Source organism: Rattus norvegicus, chromosome 4, assembly GCF_021556685.1.
Source record: "Rattus norvegicus strain SHRSP/BbbUtx chromosome 4, alternate assembly SHRSP_T2T, whole genome shotgun sequence".
Classification (NCBI taxonomy): Eukaryota; Metazoa; Chordata; class Mammalia; order Rodentia; family Muridae; genus Rattus; species Rattus norvegicus.
This window is the reverse complement of record NC_141537.1, coordinates 76,371,738-76,391,520: the sequence shown is the minus strand read 5'-3', so window position 1 is coordinate 76,391,520 and position 19,783 is coordinate 76,371,738. Positions and strand designations below refer to the sequence as shown.

Genomic DNA, 19,783 nt, shown 5'->3' with positions numbered 1-19,783 from the left:
ATGTCAGAGAATGATATCTGAAGTTTTCTTGTCATCCATATATGCAGGCACTCACATTATGTGAAAACACATGCACACACACACACACACACACACACACACACACACACAAACACACAAACACCACAGATTTAGAAAAGGAAATACTGCAGAGTAATATTGGTTGGTAGAAGACTTGATCAAGTGTGTGTTCATTTCTCTCAATGGGAAGACTTCCTTTGAAGCAGCCTGTTGAAAGAGTTACTGAGTGAAGTCTATGTCCCCATGACAAATGCCATCTTGCTCAAATGTGGAATAAAGCCATCTGCAGCCTCATTTGAAACAGCACAAGGAAATGGAAGAGCTTTTTTCTTTAATGAATCACCTAAATCATCTGAATTTATAGCATCATGCTTATTGTCACTCAATGGCAGAAGATTTTATTTAGCAATTGGACAGACACAAGATCTACTTGCACCTTAATCAGCAAAGCAAAGTTGTTGGGTTTGAACAATCCCTCATCCACAACAGGCATGCCCCGACGGCTTATGATGGTGCAGCCATACATTCTTCAACAGGGAGTGAAGTTCTCATCCTACAATTGGATTTTTGTGGTAGCTCATCTTAAAGGTAATCTTCACTGGCTATGATGAATCTTTTGTCATCTTATGTACAATGTCCAGTCTTATAAATGACAAATCCAGGTGATGGAATTGCAGAGTGGATTTTGCATAAGAGATATTTTAGTTTATCTCCATGGTTTCCTTCAATGGTTAGGAATCCTAGAGCGTAGGTCGAAAACATCCTTCAGAAGAAACTTCACCTACAGCTGGCTGCTGCCTCTCTCCTACTTTGTCTCTCCTCAAGATGAGCCTCTCATTTTTGCTTAGTTAGGCCTCACAATCCCATAGCCAGTACCTGGCAACAAATTTCCATCTACATCCTTCCCTGGTTCTGTGCCTGAGTGAAGATGAAGCAATAGCTCTCTGTAACAGTACTCTAGATCCCCCACTTCCTTCCCTTCCTCCCTGCCAGCCCAAAGATTGTTGGCCTTCCCTCCTAAAGAAACCACTGCAAGCAGGCAGAGTGATTATCTAGTTCACAAAATGTGCCCACATTGCTAGAAATTGTAGTGGACTCCAAGTTGTTTTGCTGTTTTATCATGATAAATTCTAAAACACATGAACACAGTGATTTTATTGTGGTCACTTTAATACACCAGCTTTTTTTTTTAAGGCAATGCTATTTGAAGGCACCCTGCTTGATCAGGCTGTATTTTCAAAGCACCCGTCAAAGAATTACATTAAAAGAGGAAGTTAGCAATTCTGTAGTACTATTCTAAGGACTCCAGAGTAAATTTTCTATTTTTAATTTGAGACTGGATCTTATTATATAGTTTAGATTGTACTCAAACTTATGATATCCCTGCCTATCTTTCTAAGTGTGGGGATTATAGGTGTGGGTACCTCATGCATCTGAGAAAGCATTTTCATAGCAAAAGTGATAATCATTTCAGTATCTTGTGTCAAAGACAGGTTTTAAGCACAATTCATAATATCTGACAAATCAGGTATATTCTCATTTTATAGTGTCATGAGAATGGATAATTTAAAAATATTCATATGTTAAAATCTTTAATGACTTGATATGAGTTAGGAAAGTAATGGAATTAATTTGGCCCAATTTTAGTTCTGACAGAAAATATGTGTGGATGTAAGCAAAAATAGGGGGACATATTCACAAAAGAGTATTAAAATTGAAAATCCTCAACATTTCCATCTTTGCCTAAAGTGCTGCTGTCATTAAAGAATTCATATACATCTTATTTCATTTATCCAATCTTTCAGGAGAATTTTTACAAAGGTCATTTTGTTTTTTCAGTGAGGAAGAGTCCCTAAGTATGAAAATTTTAAAAACAAGACAAACCTACTGTTTTGTTTTTGTTTTTTTTTGAAATTGGATAAAAGACATTCATTTCTTCATTTATATGCCCCTTTATAACAAACTAAAAGTGTAAATTATTAAACCTTGGCTGTATGATCTCTTAATATATTGAGGTTTAACTAGTTCGAGTGCAATTCTATCAGCTCACGTTTCTCACACATTAGAAGAAATGCAGCATGTGGTAACTTTCAATTAAAATTTAGTGATCATATAGTCTCTCTGATGTTATGATTTTCACACCTAATCTTTGTTTAGAAGAGATTGTCATTGTCCTGTAAGAGACCTAAGAAAATATATAGCCACATAGCTACAAGGAAAATAAATCTAATATCTGTAATTTTCATACAAATAAATTTACATTTATTTAAAAGAAAGTCTTGTCTTGAAAGGGCATCTACTTGAATTCAAATTTTGAGCATCAACATTTAGATTCTGTCTTAACCAGAAGAACATAAGAAGACAATTTGTCGATTCTCCGAATTGACAGGAAAAACAATCTCACCAAGTGTTTGTGTTCCCACTTTTACTAAGGAAACCGAACTATAAACACATTCTCCACGCATGCGCAAGTTAAATGCAGAAATAATCGGCCCTTACTGCTTTATGGAGGGTGCATCGTCCTTGATGACTCACCTCAGAGCTCAGAAAGTTTGGAACTTAGAAGGTCCCAAGTGATAAAAGAAAACCATGACCATTCCTTTTTCTGTCTTGTTAGGAACAGTTTTTGTTTTTGTTTTTGTTTTTGTTTTGTTTTGTTTTTGTTGTTTTTGGGTTTTTTTGTTTGTTTTCCTATAAAGACTCCTTTATAATGTGCAAACCTCTAACTCCCTCATCCTTAACATTATCAGCAATACTTAACTCCTCCCTTGGTTCTGCCTGAGGTTCCTCTATCTAGCCACCCCTCCACCTTTCAACACCCTGAACGTCATCATGAACTCTTTCTTTCCTTCATTCATTCTACAGTGGCCTCCAACAACTACGCCTAGGCAGGGTTCCTCTTTATGGTACCTCTCAGTTTTCCTTTTCATTCATTTTCTGCTTTATGTATATATACTTTTATAAACATCAAGCTCCATGAAAAAGCTTCCGTAGTCTGATTTAGTTAGTTTTGATTGTTAAAAGTCCTTTCTGATAGCCACATCCTCTCTGCATTATCACCCCCCCCCCTTTAACTGGTTTTCTTTTCTTTTCCTTCTGTCTTCTGTTTTCCCTCCTCCCATAACACCTCATCCTACAGAGCATCTGGCACTGGGCACAGATTTCTACCTTGGCTGTGCTCATCCATACACAGAAAGACTGCATTTCTCCCTCCACTATAGTTATGACTGGCAAAGCATATGTCTCGTTTTGGTTCATAAAATGTGAGCACACTTTATATGCTTCTCTCTGGGAAGAGCTAGAGCTAAAATCTCAGACTCATGGGTCTATGGAGCATCCATTATGCAGGTTGTGTAAAACCAAAGCAGAGCAGGAAGCTGAGGCAAAGTCAGAACTTTAATGGCATCACAAAGATAGGTAGGTTGGGAGTGTCCTCTGCTATAGTAATACAAACACAAGAACAGAAACATGGGACCTGGCACTTCACCTTAGCTATTAGATATGTTTACATTGCAGTAAAGGGGAAGACTGCGTTCATCTTTTGGGTGCCAATTACAAGGATTTGTGCCCTATGTGCCATCATAGACTGGATGAGCACCTATCTTCTCAGTGCCAGCTTTTAAACAGTTCACTCTCCAGACTTCCCTTAATGAACAGCCTTGCCAGGAAGGCTTAGAATCACTGCTCAAGTTTCCCAGTTAGAAACCTGAGCCACCCCTGGAATTTTCCTCATTTACAGCAGCTGTCTTCTAGTCCAATATCCACAGGACAGCCCGGATTTCCAGCTTGTGGTCAACCCTTTCCCCTCCAAAGAAAAAAAATTAAGTGTGAAATCCAAAGGAGGCTCAGGATTGGTCTCAGGCTCCTGTCCTGTCTCTAGGGCCTCAGGCTCTCCTCCAACCTCTCACTTCCTTCAGTTAAGTTCTGCCCTGCTTGGTCTTCATTTCAGCATCAGTAAGTGCTGCCAGCTCTAACCTGGAACTACTCATCCATTTTATTCTTCATTAACTTGGGTGAATTCTTCCATTTTAGCTTATATGCTACATTTCCTGAGGCATGGGGAACGCACATGAATCAGCCACCATTAATTCCCCTTTGCATTTTTTTCTAGTTGAGCCTTTCCTAACCGCCTGTCAGTGCTTCACCCAGTATCTCACAGCCCTTTTCTCTGTTGCCACTCTGTCCTTTGCTTGGCAATATCTAATTGTGGCTTTCCCCTTTTTCTTTGCCTAGCTTTCATTTTAAACATTTGTTTATTCTATTTCTCTTTCTCTTTCTCGTGTGTGTGTGTGTGTGTGTGTGTGTGTGTGTGTGTGTGTGTGTGTGTGTAGCTGCATTCATATAGAGATAAATTAGAGGACAACTTACTTGCATTGTTTTCTTTTCTTCCTGGGTCCTGGATATTGAACTCAAATCATCAGGCTTGGCAGTAAGCACCTCTACCTCTTTCTACCTCTTAAACTCAGTGGATCTACTTTTTAATTAATTAACTTATTTGTTTTTATAATTTGTATTGATTATTTTATTTATTTATATTTCAAATGTTATCCCCATTCCCAGTTTCCCCCCCACACCCCCTATCCCATCTTTCCTCCCCACTGCCTCTATGAGGTTGTCCCCCTCCACCCCCCACTCCCCTACCCACCCACTCCTGCCTCAGCAGCCTAGTGTTCCCCTATCCTGGGTCATCAAGCCTCCACAAAACCTGGCTTGCATCTGTCTCCAGTACAGACCCAGGGCTCTGCCTCCCCACCCACTCCTGCAACACTCAGAGAAAGTTTGACTCCAGTGGAGCTCTGACAACAGGATCTCAGGACCTTGGTCACACCAGGATTTTAGGGTCCCCAGAGGCAGCTTCACTCCCAGGAGCTCTGACATATCCAGGGTCTCAGGATCACAGGATCCCAGAATCATAGGATCACAGAAACAGATGGACTCTGAGGAGTTCTGACACAACCAGGATTACAGGATGGACAGGCTACAGTCAGAGACAGTAAGGGCAAGTAACACTAGAGACAACCAGATGGCAAGAGGCAAGAACATAAGCAACAGAAACCAATGCTACGTGACAACAGCAGATCCCAGTTCTCCCACCACACCAAGCCCTGGATATCCTACATTTTCATTTAGAGGGAACTTTAGTAAAGGCTTTAAACTTCCTGTCTAGCCTATAATGGCCTTAAAATTAAACTCCTGCCTAGAAGTGCTGCAAATCTAGGGACTTATCCGAGAATTAAATGGTAATTTGAGGTAGTGCTGGGGATTGAACCCAGGACTTCCTGCATGTTACGGAAGCATTCTCCCAATGGAGCTCATCTTTTGGTCCCCGATTATATGCTTCAGTGGTATCTTTGCTTGTCACATTGAACTAAGTCCTGAAGCTGTAGTACAAAAACTAGGACCCATAACCAATAAGATAAACGTTTAACCTTCTGATTAATATACTGATCAGTAACAGTGAGGTTAATTTACTTAAATTAACATTTTTTATCTGGAGTTGGTTAATGTTCTTTAAAAGGCTCTTCTATTTCAAAAGTTAAAAGCCAACATTTTTAGAATGGAAAATAAAAGTTGGAAAAATGTTTTTCTCGAAAAAAATGCACAAAAGTTTAGACTTCTTTTTTTCTAAAAATAGGTTATAAGTCACAATGCTGAAGTTATGTTTTCTTCTCTTTTGGATGCCACTAAATCACAGTTTAGTATCTTCAAGGGTATATTGAATTTTACACAGCTTACTTTACAGGCAAAAATTGTGAACATAACTCCTTTCCAATAGATACAAAATCTAATAGTAAACTACCAAAAAGGATGGATAATTTATATGGCTTCTTCCAACATAACAAAGCAATAAAAGTATGACTTATGAGAACTAGGCTATATTGAGAAATTAAAAGAAATGAAGCCCTGGAAACCAACAAACAGCACTAAATATCATCAAGACGACATGAAACACAACCGACCACACTTCAGCAATTAAATAAATCTTCATATAGGCATGGAATAAATGCTTCAGGAGAAGGTTTTGAATTAGAAACTATAATGTGATTTGTAAAGCAAATATATGAGTCCAGTACATTCCAAGACATACAAATATGTGCCTTTGAGCAGGCTAGCAGGTCCTGTCCAAGTAACTTAAATGCCTTAGACATCTGAAAGCTCTGGGGTTATTAATTATTACTGTACTTCTATAGCATCAAAATGTATTTGTCTCCCAACATCTGACTTATCATATTCAAGTTCTTAGTTTGGATAAGGTGATTGTGTATGTGTGACGTGTATATGTGTAAATATACATATACGTGGGTGGTTGGGTGCACTTCTGTGCGTGTATGTGTGTGTGTGTGTGTGTGTGTGTGTGTGTGTGTGTGTGTTTATGTGCATTTAGATGTAAAAGGGCAACTCAGGTGTCATTCCTCAGACTCTGTCTACCATTTATTTATTTATTTATTTATTTATTTATTTATTTATTATCACTGGCCTAGAGCTTGAAACTCAGCTGGGCAGGGCACCGGTAAGTTCTAGGGATCGCCTTGTCTCTACCTCCTTAGTCTCATTCTATAGAATTACAAGTACATGTGATTGAGCTCACTCTTTTCAACCAAAGGAAATTTACTGTTAAGAGTGGCATCCATAAGTAAAGAAAGCATCATGTAAGACAAAAAGAGAATCATGGAAATTCTCCCTCAAATTTCCTGAACCCTATGTTATGCACACACTGCCTGTTACCTTGGCAAAGGAATAAAAGCCAAGGGCTGAGGAGAGAAACACCATGAACTCCGCATCACACATGCAGACTAGTGACATCTACTCAGCTGGGAGTTCACAAACATACTCAGACAAGAGAAAGGAAAATGTTATTCTGAATGTTAAAATGTATATTTTATATTAAATGTATACTTACATTGCTGTGTAGTGTGATTAGGTCTTGTAGTTGAAATGGCTTTAGGGTATGACTAATCTATCGCTGAGGTTCATACTAGGTAGTCACACTTTTCAACTGACAATGCCATGTTCCTATGTCTGGAAACCTAGGTTCAGCATAGTCTTGTATAATGTCCAGAGTTTATTGCCAGCACGCCATTGTCAAGCCGACCAGTTTATTGTACTGACTTGCATTACTATAGACTCTCAGAAATATTTTCTCCATAAATATGCACAGTGATTCTTACAAAGAGCTTTTGCTTTAATATCATTTGAGCATTTGATTTGAACAACAAACTTGGGGAAAGAAATGAGACTGGGGGCGACAATGCTGAGCAAAGATTGCTATTAAAGATGCCCATGGCATTAGCTACTCTACAAAATCCCACTTGTTATCTTAACCTTAAGACCTCTGCTAACTTACGCAATAGTCTGATGAATAACTGAAGAAGTTTAAAGTCTTGGAAGTGGAGAAAGCAAAGCGAGGAGACAACTTTCTGTATCGAAGTTGAGTCCCCACACTTAATCCAAATATCTCCACTACCTCTCAAGCTCTTACCGCTCTTATTCCAGAAGCAGATTCAAATTTTCAATGATTTTTGGCTTCATATTATAATGTTCTCAATTCTGAGGTTATCAAACTTAAGATATACTGTTGGATAACCTATATTGCTTTTTTTAAGTTGGATAAAATGGGAATTTCCATTAAAATGACCTCATTCTGAGTTATACATGGAACTATATAAAAATTTTATTACTTTTGCTTCCATATGTTTATATGATTGGTTAAGAGCAAATGAACTCATAATGACATTGACGATCAGAAAGGATTATAAGGAATCATCAAACCGTCATTTTATTTGTAACCTTCTTTATTATTTAGGGTTACCTTTGGAGCGAGAAGTCCTTTCAGAGGCAGATTTCTATATTTGTTTGGTTTTGTCTTTTTAGGTGTGTTTTGGGGATCAAATACAGGTCCTTATGCTTGTATGGCAAGCCCTTTACTCACTGAGTTTTTCTCCTTAGCCTTCAAATCATTATTTTAAAAGTGATTGGAATTTTATAATAACGATGGAGATAATACCATAAGCCACACATTACCCACCTTATAAAAGTTGTAAGAAACCAATGCTGAATGAATAAGTGTACAGTTGCTAGCTAATGGTACTGCATATGTAAATGCTTATCAATACACATGCACAAGCTCCATGTTCCCTTTAATTCTTGGTCCTATGTGTCTTAGAAGTTAGAGTCCCAAATGACGTCTGAAGAGTAATCCTCTTAAAACAAAAATAACATTTAAGTGCATAGCTATTACAGCCTCATTTGATATTCATTCTAATTGCAATGACTATAATGAATATACTTTGCATCCAAAATGTGCCACAAATGCTTCTGAGAAAGTTCCAGTATAATTCAGTCTTAGTTACAGAATGACTAAATGGATATTTAAAAGCAGACGCTACCCTGAAAGAGGGGGAGGGAGACAATTACAGCAAGCATTAATTCCTTAAAACAACAAATTAAAGATTTTTATTAAATTCTCCCCTATCTTATTTTGATTGATACAGAATGCAGTACACAGGATGCTTCGCTGTGTTAGCCACTCCTCCCTGTGTCTGCTGTTCTACACAGCAGATCCCCTGGTAAGGAGAACCCGGGAATGTGGAAAAGGACCCTGAGGTGGAGGCAGAAGTTCACCTGACAAAATGTACAAATTGTTCTAATTGGATTAAAATCACTATAATATTAGTGTGACTTAGATGAGAAGGTAGGTAATCATATATCCCATCAGAGAATTTCTATTCCTTTTAGTTTTCCCCCACACAAAGAACTAACTACTTAGGTTTAACTACTCATTACATAAACTGTGCTCCCTCCTGATGGCTAATAAAAGCACCCATGAATGTTTGCTGAAGGCAGTCGTTCCTAGATCCAAACAAATACCATCAAAATCTATGTGTGTGGCCCTCAAATGAGTATTTCAATGAGCAACTAGAAAGTGTGGATGCTTGTTCCTACTTAGAAAAAAAATGCTGGCAGGTTGTTAAGGGAGTGTCTTAAGGTATGCACTTTTATTCAAACTAGCAAGCTTGTATCAAGAACAGATCCTGTGTAAATGACAGCATGGTCAGGTGTTTCAGCAGAAGAGAAGGCAGAAAGAGTGTAAAAGTCTGAGGAGATAAGGGACCAGGAGAACGACACCCTCTAAATTAAATGAACATAGCTCATGTAAACTCACAGAGATAGAAGCAGCAAGCACAGGGCCTAAATGGGTGTGCACCAGGCCCTGGACATACATTTTATAGCTTTCAGCTTAGTATTATTATGGGACTCCTGAGTGTGTGAATGTATGGGTCTCTATCTTTGTGACTTCTCTTAGTGCTCTTTTCCTTCTGTTAGTTTGCCTTGTCCAACTTTGATGAGACTATGTTTGCTTTATCTTATATTTCATGTTATGTTTTGTTGTTATCTCTTAGAAGCCTGTTCTTTCTAATGAGAGACAGAAAGAGAGTAGTTTCAGATGGGAGGAAATGTGGGCCAGAACTAGGAAGAATAAAGGGAGGGAAAACTGTAATTAGGATATAATGGACAAGACATGAATATTTTTAATAAAATGGGGGAAGGGGGAAGGAAAGAATGATAGAGTATTTAAAATATGCCTGACATACATGATGCTAATTTTCTAAGAACATTTCAGTTTAATAACAATCTATAAATGTCTTAAAACACAGTGTTGGATTCTCTGAAAACATAAGTAGAATACAGTTTTTCTTGTGCAAGTACTTATTTTTAGTTTTGCCCTGACTGGGATAAAATACCTTGAAAAAGAACAACAAAAGAGAGAAAAGGATTTGGCTCACAGTTCAAGGTTACAGCTCAAGTAGAGACAGAAGCTTGAAGAAATACTCCTATCATACCCACTGTCAAGGCTTAGGAGCAATGAATTAACTCATGCATGCAAGTAGTCAGCTCTCTCTACTCTTAAACAGTTCAAGATCTCCCACCTAGGAAAGGCTGCCACCCACAGTGGGGAGCTCATCCCTTAAATAAGGAAATGATGATCAATATCATCTCCCACAGAGCAACCTGATCTATATAGCCTCTTATTTATACTTCTCTGAGGTGATTCTAGATTGTGACAACTTGATAGTTAAAACTATCTCATTTCTCTATGTTTTCCTGGAGCTTTGCATATCATGTTATATAAAGGAGAGTAATGGGTGTGTGAGGTTCCTTGTGACTGATAGAAAAAAAAAGTGAAGAAAAGAGGGAAGTCTACTCATAAGACCAAGAGAATTAAAGGTTAATTAAAGGTTAGTTGCCTTAAACCTAAAAATGGTTCTCCTGGTACCTAAACTATAAGTTATTAATATATTTATTTGGCAACTCTACTGTGCTTTCAAAAACAATTAATATATTTTAACTACTAGAAAAAAATTTGATAATGAAAATTCAACTGTATCAATGAAAGTACCAAGATTTCTTTCTGGTGAACAATTTGTCCCACTTCTCTCCCCATGCTAAGACTGGAGAACTAATTAACTTAAATCTGGGAACAGGGCCTCTGTGAGGAACATTCACTCATGAAACTGAAACAAGCTAATGAGATTCATTAGTGACTCCTGCTGCCCTGTATTTTTCCACAATCCTTGGTTAATGTTTGCTAGCAACAGAAGCAGGATCCAATCAAAATTGCTGTGAGTGGTAAAGGGTATCAGAAACACCTGTTGGGCTGTGTAGAACTCTCAAATTCTCAGAGTCGGTCTCCAGCTCTCTCAGAATTACATCATCTGAAATCTCACCATATATCTGCTAGAACTGCCAAGTAATATTCCCAAAGCAGGCATACAGCTGAGCTGTGGGAAAGTGAAGCTTGTGCTTCAGAAGCAGGATATGTAGGTTCACAGAGCTGGTGGCATGCTGGAGTCCTCCTCACAAGTCCATACATAACAGAGTGTTGTTTCTTTACTCTTCTTTGAGGCTGCCAGTCTTGATGGAGTCAGGATATATCCATCCTGACTACATTTAACATCCCTACATCCTAAAAGCTCTAGGTCCAAATACAGTCACTTGGGGTAGCAGGGCTACCATATATGTATCATGGAGAAACACAGTTTCCATGGAACTCACAACAAATACATAATCTCAACTTTACTTTAGACCCATTACATTGAAATCACAGGCAGTAGAGTCCAGCAGTTCTACTTTACGAACTCCTGTATGTTATTCTTAAGCACACTAGTTTCAGAAGGACAGGGTTGGGACTTAGTCTAGTGTAGCATTTACTTGTACCCAGACTCATGCCCATATTCACTTCACCCCGGGGCTTCTTACCAGTGCCAGAAGGGTCATTCATATCACATCTACTGCTATTCATTCCCCAGCATCAGCCTGGAAATTTCTCTCTGCTTTTTTGGTGACACATTAATTCAACACGCCAACCATAAACATTGTTCCTCCAAACAACACCAGCCCTAATTTTGTAAACAAATCACTTTTACGTTTTCAGGTTTTACTCTCCTATACTCAATGGAATGCATTGTGAACAGTCTAATATCATGAGGCTTTGCACAAGAGAAACGCCCAAATATCAAAATCATCTATTATTTTGTGTCTAGCTCTTCTACCATCTCCCAAATAATTGTGGATCTAATCCACTATTTATTTAGGGCATTGCATAGCCTACTAGTCTTTAACACAATGCAATGTTATAATATTGATTATTAAATGAATAATCTCCAGTTTACTTTAGACCAATTACATTGAAATTACAGGCAGTAGAGTCCAGTGGTTCTCCTTTCCGAACTCCTGTATGTTCTTCTCAAGCACACTAGTTTCAGAAGGACAGGGTAGGGACTTAGTCTACAGTGTAGCATTTGCTTTTGATGGCATTAAAAATACCATTCATTTCTCTAAATACTGTAGGCTTCATCGATTCCTAATATAACATCTCACCAAAGCAGACATTCTTTTCCTACATTTGACATTAAAACATTTAGCTGTTCTAAAATCACATTTCAAAATATGTTGCACATGACAAATATGTCTTATGCAGTTTTACTTACTGAATCGAATAAGCAAATATTCACAAAGGAGTTCAAATTCAATGAATATCCCAAAGACACATCTAGAAAACCACAAGACTGCAAATCAAAAAGCCCCATTCCCTCCACTCCAGAATCATGCTTATTTCTGCTGCTATGTTATGGACCAAATAATGCATATCCTTGCATATTTTGTTGTAAATCTGAGGTAAATTTAATGATATGTCCCACCCCAACACATGAGATTTTCTTGCAAAGAAGGTATTCTCAGTATAAATTTGGGGGCTTCCTTATTCTCCAAACCCCAAAACCATCTTGTGCACACATATAGATTCACACCCTCACACACACATACACTATCTACCACTGAATTAGACTGTCATGAAAACAACTTCAGAGTGGGCTTCTTCAGACAGATACTGTTAAATGACAGCAGAGAGCCCTAAAAACTCTCACCGCTCTATACCAGATTTCCTGGCAGTCAGCCTTCAGAAGGCTTTCATCTTTACATTAAAGACACTGGAGGAACTCAAAGAGAATCACTTGAAAGCTCACAAGTAGCTCTGACAAACTTTTGCCCAAGGCAACTGCTTGATAAACGAGCATTAACAGCATACCATGTATATATGCATAAATCTGAAAATCTATAAACCTAAAATAATGGCATTGCTTATTTTAAAATAATCATGCATTGGAAGCTTCACTGTCCAGAAAACAAACCCAGTGATTACATTGGTCTTATTTACAGCCATCTGCACATTGAGGACTGAAGACTGGACAATAAGATAATAAGCCACACCTGTTGGATTGCTTAGGCAATTGCAAGCACCAGCTGAGATAGTAATTAAAAGTAATGTTCCGTCACAGCCTACCTGGGGTGTTCAACAACCTGGACATCTTGCAGAAGTAGGAGACATACTGTTCGCAGTACTCAGCACTGCTGGTGATGGCACTGATCTGGTCCATGGAGGCACTGTAGATGAGCTGTGTCACAGAGTACTTTTCTGGGTTGTAGCCTACCACTGTAGTCTGCATCTGTAAGTCATGAGACACTATGGTCCACACCTTGTCCTCTGTGGGCAGAGAAATAATTAAGACAGTGGCTCATTAGTACTCCAGCGCTTCTTCAAATGTCAGCAGATAATTGAACCACATTTTAGCTGTTACTTTCATTAACCTGGTATAAAACTGAGTTAGAGTGAGCAATCCTGACAGTATTTTAGAAAAAGAGGGAGAGAGTTGTGTATGTGTGTGTGTGTGTGTGTGTGTGTGTGTGTGTATTATATGCATGTGTGCTGTATGCATGGGAGTGTTGTATGTATGTGTGCCTGTGTGTTGTGTGTTTTATGCATGTGTATGTGTGGGTGTGTGTGTGAATATGTATTTGTGTGTATGTGCCTGCAAGCGCAGAAGACGACCATGTTAGTGTTTTCCTCAATCATTTTCTACTGTACATAAAACAATTGCTTTTGTAGTACTGATCTTTTTACACAGCCAAGATCATCTGATGACCTGTTTTTTTTTTACTTTCATCATTTAATTGCAATGAACTTACAAGTAAAAATGTCACTCTGCTAGATTAAGAAAGCCACTCAGACAAATACTTGCCCATTCCCAAACCCTGTAATCCGAGTAATCTATTGAGAATGGCCTTTCTAAAGCAATGGAGTTTTGCTCATTACAAATTACATTTTTATTTATTAATCTACCACAGAAAGGAAAAATAAACCTATGGCAGGGTTGTAACCAGAAAAACAATTAGCATTATATCAGCTCCCAAAACTCTGGATCCCTTTGTCTATACTTTCTCTGTCCTTGTCACCTAGCATTACCTTCCCGTGATCATTTTTTTCTAAATGTTATATTGTACCCACACATACAGCTGTTCACATACATATGTGGACAAATTCCAGTCCAGGATCCACATATGAATGAGAAGATATGTTTATTCTTTTCCTTTTCTTTTTGAGATTTCATGACCTTGGTTAGTATTATACACTCAAAGTTCACCCATTTTCCTGAAAATTTTATTTTTTATTAATAACTATTTCTATATGAGTCACATTTACATGATTTCATATTGTATTTTGAGACAGGGTCTCTTACTAAGCCTCAAGTTCACAGTTTTTATAGGCTTGACTAACTAGCAAGTTCCAAAGATCTGCCCATGTGTATGCCCAGTGGATTTGCTAAAACCTGTAGCCATCCCCATCTTTTACACGGGCGCTAGGGAGTTGAAGTCATGCCCTTCTCCTTTCACAGCACAATGTCTTAGCTGCTGAGCTATATTCCCAGTCCTCTTGTCTCAAACTTATGTTCTGCCAAAAAGAACAAAGTAGAAAATGATATTTTATTAAAATAATGAACGATCTTTTTCTAAGAGAAAAGAGTATCATTTCTGGTTTAGATTTTGACATCTGTCCGGAGCTCCAGGGTGAAGCTCATCATTCAAAATCATCCTCATTTTGAAACCTATCACTTGCCTTCTGGTAACTCGATTGTTGGCTCTTTCCAAAGTGACCTCCAGTCCATCAAGCCATAACCCTTCCCGAAAGCTGTTTGTCCTTAACAGAATATGTATCATCCTGGTCTCCTGAACAAATGCTCTTTCACACGGTCCTTTCTGGGAAATAATACATTTCCTTTTCTGTGATTGAAATGTTCTGTACAGTGTGGATTGAGGTGAGAGAATGATTATCATTGGGTTTGGGAAGCTGGGAGTCTCAGGGAAGAGAAAGTAGAGTTGGTTATAAGCTACATAAAATTAAATTAACTAAAACTCCTTCTCTATTTGAATTTTAATTGAAAACATCAGCAAGAACCCAAGACAATATCTTTGTTTTGAAATGTTGACCCGTACTTGAACTTAGTACAGTGAATAAAACTTTCCAGAACAAGATTCTATGCCCTGTACCAAATACCATCATTAAATACTATTTGCTATTAGAAAAAGAAATTGGAGTCTGTGAAGAAATGACTAATTCCTGGGCTATAGATGAACACGTTGAAAGGAGAGCCAGGGACAACCCGTCTTTCCAGAAACAAATATCCCATTGGATACTGAAGCAATTCAAATGATAATGTAAGAAATTAGTTATGGTGTGCATGCCCTTAACCCTAGAGCTGTGGAGGTCAGAGACAGAAGAATAACTGAGACTTAGCTGTCAGCCTAGCTTCAGGCTTCAGGGAGATATCCTATCCCAAGCCAGTGAAGAAGGAAGTTATAGGTCAGGACAGCCAGTGTTCTCTTCTGGCCTTCATATACACAACACACACATATACATTAACATACATGCACGCACGCACGCACACTTCACATACACTTTAAAGAAAGATTGGGATTAACCTGCACCTAGAGCCTTTACAGGTGTGGTTGCTCGTTCACATGCGTTTTAGGTGGCAGAGAGGAGACAGTCTATGTCTGTGCTCAGTTTTCTGACCTATGAACATCTGAAAGATTAACAGCCTAATTATTAGTAGCCTAGTGGCAGGAAAAAGCAAGTATAGATGACCCCCTGTATGTGCCAGGGGCCCAGACAGGGAGGTATCCTAAGAAGACAACCAATCCTGCACCAGGCAGGCCTACATTGGCTGCCAGGATGGAGAGCAAGCCAGAGACTAGAAGAACCACACCTGGAACTTTGGGCATTATGCAGGACTGAGCCCTCAAAAGATTACACTTTCAAGGGGTCACTTGGCTGGGCCAGGTGAGAAACAAGCAGGAGTCACCACCAGGCCAGTGTTATGGCTCCTAGACAGGAAGTTAGCCTGAGATGACTATCAGTTTGGTGCTGTGCAGGCCTTGGGAGATAGACGATACATGATATGATCACTGCATGAGTTGGGCATAGTACTCCTGAGAGAGCTCCTCAGATAACCCTAGAAACACAGATACCCTAGTTGCCACTCAGAGGAGTGTCTTACTCAGGGTTTCTATTCCTGCACAAACATCATGACCAAGAAGCAAGTCGGGGAGGAAAGGGTTTATTCAGCTTATTTCCATGTTGCTGTTTCATCACCAAAGGAAGTCAGAACTGAAACTCAAGCAGGTCAGGAAGCAGGAGCTGATGCAGAGGCCATGGAGGGATGTTTCTAACTGGCTTACTTTCCCTGGCTTGCTCAGCTTGCTTTCTTATAGAACCCAGGACCACTTGCCCAGGGATGGCACCACCCACAATGGGCTACCCCCTCCTCCCTTGATCACTAATTGAGAAAATGTCTTATAGCTGGATCTCATGAAGGCATTTCCACAACTGAGGCTCCTTTTTCTGTAATAACTCCAGCTTGTGTCAAGTTGACACACAAAACTAGCCAGAATAAGGAGCAAGTGGTGGGGAAATGGAAGATAAAGAAAAACAAAAGGGTGTGAGTATAATGAAGAGAGGCAGAACTGGAGACTTGAGAGCAGTGAGGAACAGCCTGATGTAAGTAGCTGTCTGGGATCATGGTGGGGTCCTGGGAATCATAGGAGAGCAGGCTCTGGTACCATGAGGGCAGGAGATCTGGCCCTGTCCTACCCATCTTCAGTACTCAGGAGAGCTCCCCTCTCCCAAATATTTTGGGTCCTGCAGGTAAGCCACCAAGGATACAAATGTGGGAGAGATGGCTCTACTACTCATTTCCTATGTAGTAACATCTACAAGGAAGAAACACCATCTTCCTCCCTCACTCCTCATCATTTGTGGCAGGTGGGATATATAGCTCTGGGGTCATTAGAGCAGGATAACTGTGACTGTCAGTCATGAGCTGCAGCACTTGGGAGAGTAGGCTGATACTTGCCTGGGCAGCATAGTAGAACTGATCCTGCTGGAGAGGAATGGGGGGGGGGGTGGAGTGGGAGGATGGGAGGAGGACAGGTAAGCCAGCCCAGGGAGTATGAGTGTAGGAGAGCTATCCCTGCCTCTTTTGGATGGTGGCATGGACCAGAGGGTCACTCCTTCCTCCCTTCCTTTACCCCTTGCCATCTATAGCATGTAGGAGATCCGGCCCTGGAGTCATGAGAGAACTGTCTTGTACCAGCTCCAGCACTTGGGAGAGTGGGTCCTGCACATTACTTGAAAAGCAGGGTAGATTTGGTTATGGTTTTAGGGGTTCTTAGTGAGCCAGCATGGATGGCGTGAGAGCAAGAGAACTGGAGGACTGACTGTCTGATACTTCTTGGGCCTAGACCCAGGACTTTGAATTGGCCCACCTCAAAATTTATCCCAAGGATGAACTACTAGAGTTCACGAAGGACTATATATGCAACACTAGAGGATCTCCATGACATAGAGGATATCCTTTGGGAGTCCCAGTGGGATTTCAGAGAAGCAGAAGCCAGATAATTCCTATCAGACCAAGGAGTCATTGAAATGAACATTTGCAAGCAAAGAAGTGTAGACAAAGAGGTATATTATGGGACACACTGTGACACATTACAGCTTCCACAGCTAGATTTTCTCTGGTGGGGGTATTGCAATGGTGGAGGTTAGGTATAAGGGGTGGAGGAGATAATTGGAATTGGGCCACACAAAATGAAATTCACAAAGAACAAATGAAAAGATTTTTAAAAAATTAAAAAGGCAAAAAAGAGTGGTTAAGTTTGGTGTAGTTAAAGGCAATTAGAATAATGAAAGAAAAAATTAAAACTTTGAGTAAAATCTACACATATTAAAGCTAGTATTGGATATCTTAGAGAAATTATTTATCCAAACTTAAAAATAAACTTTAACCCATACCTTTAACACTAGATAAAAACTTATTTCATTTGGCTTAAAGTCTTAAGAAAAAGATGGATATAGTGAAACATAAAGGAATATTTCTATCATTTTTAAACAAAGCACAAAAATGAGGGCATTACTATGGCAAAAAAAATGTACACATGAGTTTGTTAAAATTAAACTCTCTTCTTCATTGAGATATCAGAACTTATATAAAAAGTTAAGCCATGGATTAGAAGAGATATTTGTAAAATATATATTATAAAGATCAGCATCCAGCTATAGTAAAGTATTTGTAAATTCTTAGAGAAACAGAAATAATACAAAGGAAACAACAGGGATATACATTTTTACAAGCGGGTCAGACAAGTGGGAAACTAACACATGGACAAACACCTTGCTGTAGCCAGGAAAACACAAATTAAAGCTATAGAAATTTTAGTTTGTGACTGTCAGATTCCCAAGGCTAAAACATTCGATTTTACCAAATCAGAATGGCTAAGATCAATAGAACAAGTAACAAGACATGCTGGCAAGGATTCTGGGAAAGGGGAACACTTAAAATTGTTTGTAGTAGTGCACGCTAGTATATCCATTATGAAAAATCAGTATGGAGTTTCCTCAAATGGCTAACAATAGTTCTACAACAAGATTTATTTATACCACTATGGGGCATATAGCCAAAGGACTCTACATCCTACTGCAAAGATACTTGGTCACCTGTGTTTATTACTGCTCTATTCATAATTGCCAGAAATAATAAATGTCCAAGGTGTCCAAAAGTGGCCAATAGACAATGAGCATATGCTACATTTTATATAGCAGAATATCATTCAGCTGTAAAGAAAAGTGGAATTATGAAAATTTGCAGATTAAATGACGGAGCTAGAAATGATCATCCTGAGTAAGGTTATCCAGACACAGAGAGCCAAATTTTTTACATGTTTTCTCTTATATGTGGGTGTTTCTTTGATTAGATGAAGTGGAAATTTCTTTGGAGACTCAGTTGTGTGATGTGCTTTTATGAGAAACTGGAAACTGTCTTATGAGAGGATGTTTTTGTTGAAGCAGACACATGGGAGGATGTGGTGTTTGTCTGAAGGCAGCCTGGAAAGAGGCCATGCTATGTTTTGCTAGAGTGAATGCTTGAGAGAACACATGGTGTTTGGGGAGGATATAAATATTGCCCATGGACGGCAGACAATGCTGGATTGGCATTGGTATGATTTACCTTTCTTTGTCGGTCATTGTCATAACTATATAGAAAAAAAACGCACCAAAAACTTCTGATCATGTTCTAGTGGCTTCTTGCCACTTTCGTGGACTCAGGATGATTGGCAGAGCCTGGCAACCTGTTGTTGCTGAGTCATGAATAGTGCTTATGAGTGGATTGAGCTGTCTCTGCTGATGTGTGTGAACTGAGCTGCTAATATCCTGACAACACAGAATGGATTTGCTCCAAATAAATATTTCTAAGCAGGTCCATATCTTCCTTTGCTCTATTAACCTTTCTTTTCTACTACCTGTAGTAGGTGGTGGACTAGAAGGGACGTTGAGGCACTTAAGAACCATCATTAAACGTAGGTTGCAGAAAATCTAAGCCTACAATTAGATGCCTGTATTCCATTTAGAATAACCACAGAAGTTAAATGGCCACTGAGGGACCAAAGTAGGAGGGGATCTTCTAAGGAAAGAGATACAGAATATAGTGTTAGAAAGAGATATAAGGAAAACTAGAACAGGTGGATTGAATGGAGAGGGCAGTGAGAGGGGAGGCTAGAGGATTGGTTATGAGGAGGGATAACTAACCTTAGAGGCCTTTTGAACTAGAATCCAACTACTATAGAATCTTCCTAAAATCCATACAGGAATAAAAGAAATTTCATTAGATTCACAATATAACAGGGAGGGTAATAGCCTATTAGACATTGTTAGGCCACCATGCAAAACCTCCAGTGCTAGGAATGGACTGCCTCTTGTTGAATTGCCACCGAAGGCGTCCCATACTCCTTCCTCATACATGAAAGACTATTGACAATGATATTGGTTACCATCATAACCTAACAGGAAGGCCCTGTTGCTGAAGACATCACA

At 39.1% G+C, this 19,783-nt stretch overlaps 1 protein-coding gene and 1 non-coding gene across 3 annotated transcripts in view; one reads left to right on the top strand and one right to left on the bottom strand.

The window, feature by feature from the left end:
- The window catches only part of Cntnap2 (contactin associated protein 2), a 2,247,664-nt gene that overhangs the window by 763,713 nt on the left and 1,464,168 nt on the right, over positions 1 to 19,783 (bottom strand). For both annotated transcript variants that reach the window (NM_001427648.1, XM_087658677.1), the window contains 1 exon segment: positions 12,863 to 13,063. In NM_001427648.1, the coding sequence (NP_001414577.1) occupies positions 12,863 to 13,063 (201 nt within the window).
- Positions 15,336 to 15,464, top strand: LOC120102681 (small nucleolar RNA SNORA17). The gene has a single exon (XR_015687374.1). It is a non-coding gene; the product is annotated as a small nucleolar RNA SNORA17 (small nucleolar RNA).